The sequence below is a fragment of the Echinops telfairi genome, unplaced genomic scaffold (genome assembly GCF_000313985.2).
Source record: "Echinops telfairi isolate 266 unplaced genomic scaffold, ASM31398v2 ScPeMD7_70;HRSCAF=299, whole genome shotgun sequence".
Classification (NCBI taxonomy): domain Eukaryota; kingdom Metazoa; phylum Chordata; class Mammalia; order Afrosoricida; family Tenrecidae; genus Echinops; species Echinops telfairi.
This window is the reverse complement of record NW_022103968.1, coordinates 7,627,416-7,630,452: the sequence shown is the minus strand read 5'-3', so window position 1 is coordinate 7,630,452 and position 3,037 is coordinate 7,627,416. Positions and strand designations below refer to the sequence as shown.

Genomic DNA, 3,037 nt, shown 5'->3' with positions numbered 1-3,037 from the left:
ATGAAACTGATGGAGGAGGAGGAGGAGATGAGGAAGAAGACGGAGATGAAACTGATGGAGGAGGAGGAGGAGATGAGGAAGAAGACGGAGATGAAGACGATGAAGGAGAAGGAAAGGGAGAAGACGAGGAAGAAGACGGAGATGAAGATGGTGAAGGAGGAGGAGATGAGGAAGACGGAGATGAAACTGATGGAGGAGGAGGAAAAGGAGATGGAGAAAATGAAGAAGGAGGGAACGAGGAAGAAGATGAAGATGCAAATGATTCAAGAGAAGGGGAAAATGAAGATGTTGAAGGAGACGGGGGAGAGAGAGAAAAGGGGAAAGGAGGACATGAAAATGACGAAGGAGATGAGGAAGAAGAAGACGGAGATGAAGATGCTGAAGGAGGAGAAAAAGGAAACGATGAGGAAGAAGAAGACGGAGATGAAGATGCTGAAGGAGGAGAAAAAGGAAAAGATGAGGAAGAAGAAGACGGAGATGAAGATGCTGAAGGAGGAGAAAGAGAAGATGGAAAGGGAGACGAGGAAGAAGGAGGAGAAGAGGAAGGGCAAGGAGAGGAAAAAGAAGGTGGGAGTTGTGGTGCGGGCAGTGTGGCGGTGCTGGTGGTGGGACAGTGACTAACGTCCGTATTGCATTTGCTCAGTGTGGCCACTCCAGAGGGTAACACAGGGCCACTGAGGTCATAGACTTCACCCTCTGAAGGTTACACTCGTTTGCTTGTAGCGGGGAGGAAACAGATACTTAGGAAGTGAACGTTGGGCCCGGGGTCAGAGAATGACTAGGGAGAAAATATGGACTACCACAGGGGTGGCTGTGAGGCAGGATTGACGCGACGTCATGAGTTTTTCTCGGATTTATTGTTTTGTTTGGGTTTGGTTTTGCAGCCACCGATCCAGTTCCGACAAACACGACAGCGTTGCCGGGTAATGATCATCTGTCTGCTGGAGGTGAGCACTCCGTTTCAGGTCATTTCTATGGCCATCATTAGCCTGCTGACAAATTTAAAGCTTCCTATCCTCTGCATGTTTTTAATGTCGAGTCACACTTTTCATATATGATTTTTCTCTTATCTAAAAATATTTCCTGATGATTGAGTTTCTTATTTCCACTTTCCCAGAGGTGTATCTAAGGACTGGCAGGAGGGGACCTGAGCTGGACACCATTTGGGGTGGGGGGGGCACCAATGAACAGCTTCTGCTGACCCTGGCAGTCTCCACTCCAGCTGTAAGAGATCCGCTAGCCATCTGAAAGAATGAGCCCGCGCTGCTTTCCACAGACCCGCCTCTCCGTGCTCAGCCCCCACAGACCGGAGCCCTTTCCTTAGTCTTCCTTACCAAGCTCCCGTGCAGTCATAACGCTCTTTTCTGATCAGTTAACTGCGTCTTTTCTCTTTGGATCATCCACCAAATACCACTTGTCAGATGTGGGTGGCCAAGAAAATAGAACTTTGTGGATGATGTTTTCAGATCCACAGCAAAAAAAGCCTAGGCTATCCACGATCGGCATGCACAGCCATGCACGGCTTCCTGTGATAACAGAATTATATCTAGACCTAGAAGAAGACGCTTGCCGCTACATGGACGGTGAGAGCAGTGATCACGCTCCCGTGCCGGGCCGCCTTCATCCTGACCCTTCCCCACATTATTACCCCGCCCCAGAGGATCCGCATTTCTTATCGGCTTCATCTCTTCTTTTTCTATTTTCACAGTTACCATCTCCGTGGGTGCAGAAATGGCTCCTTTACCTGGTAACTTCCGTTTGTTTCTAAGCGCTGACATGATTTTATCTCTGTTCCCGCCGTGAAGGGCTTCAGAAAGTTCATGGGAAAATGGAATAAAAAGATGAATTTGTTTTTTTAAGATAAGGGTACTTTTCCATGACCTTTCTAAACCTCTTCCTATTTCTGTTTACAGTCATATTTTTCTTTTCAGGAAAAAAAATAACTTGAGCTTCTAGACATACATGTAGACACTTGCACGCAGGCAGGCACACGCTTCTGTGGATGTAGAGACACGTGTACACAGGCGGGCACACGCTTCTGTGGACCAGTGCATCCCATTCGCAGAATTGTCTCAAAACCCTGGGAACTCTATCGCGCCCACCCTCACCTTCTCTTCAGGGAGTTATTCTGAGCGGAGCAGTGCAGGGGAGGGGGGGGAGGGAGATCTGTGCTGTGGGTGCACATGGCTCTGCCACAGGCTCAGGGTTGTCAGGGTGCTGACGCCCTGGGACACAGCGTCCTCCGGGACATGACTTCTCCCCTGTCTCCCCTCTCCCATTTGCAGCATTCCCCCTCCCCTGCCCCACTTGCTCCAGCACCCAAGGTGGGCCCATAGTGGAGTTGTGGGAAGTTACGATCTTATGAGTCAGTCTCCCATTTGCACTATTGTCTTCATAATTGAGGTCACTCAGTAAACACGTACTGAGCCTGTACTCTGAGCTCAACGTTTCCCTACACCCCAGATAGGATGCAGGCCATAAGTCATCGATAGGATACATCAGTAAAGTTCGTGGTACTTAAGAGGTGATTTGCACAATGTGGGGGTGTGGGGGATGAAAAGTGGATCAGGGAAGAAGGATGGGAAGGGCTGGCACAGGTGTGGTCTTAATCTGGGTGTCAGAATACGGAGAGAGTGACATTTGAAGAAAGGAGGTGAGGGAAGCAGCCATACAAACACCTAAAAATAAAAGGAAGTAAACTCACTACCAGCAAGTCTGTTCTGACTCCAGGCAATCTTCTAGGACTGGCTAGAACTGCCCCGTGGGTTCCTGAGACGGTCACTCTCCATGGGAGTAGGGGCTCATCTTTCTCCTGCAGAGCAGCTGGGGGTTTCAAACAGCTGACCTTGAGGTTAGCAGCCCAACTCATAACCATTCTGCCTCCAGGACTCCTCCCATGCAAACACCTAGAGAAAGAACATTCCACACACAACAAGCACTCCATGAAAAGGCGCCCTAACCAGCCTGTGCTCGGTGTTGGGTCATCAGGTGGTCAGGTTATTTTGACCACCCCCTTGTGAGTTCTCTCTGGTGTCTC

The 3,037-nt window shown here is 49.5% G+C and overlaps 1 protein-coding gene across 1 annotated transcript in view; it reads left to right on the top strand.

Moving 5' to 3' along the window:
- The window catches only part of LOC101644335 (deleted in malignant brain tumors 1 protein), a 93,031-nt gene that overhangs the window by 77,430 nt on the left and 12,564 nt on the right, over positions 1 to 3,037 (top strand). Inside the window, exons 18-19 of the mRNA XM_045291394.1 lie at positions 16 to 485; positions 2,317 to 2,324. Of these exons, the coding sequence (XP_045147329.1) occupies positions 16 to 485; positions 2,317 to 2,324 (478 nt within the window). The remainder of the gene's footprint in view (positions 1 to 15; positions 486 to 2,316; positions 2,325 to 3,037) is intronic.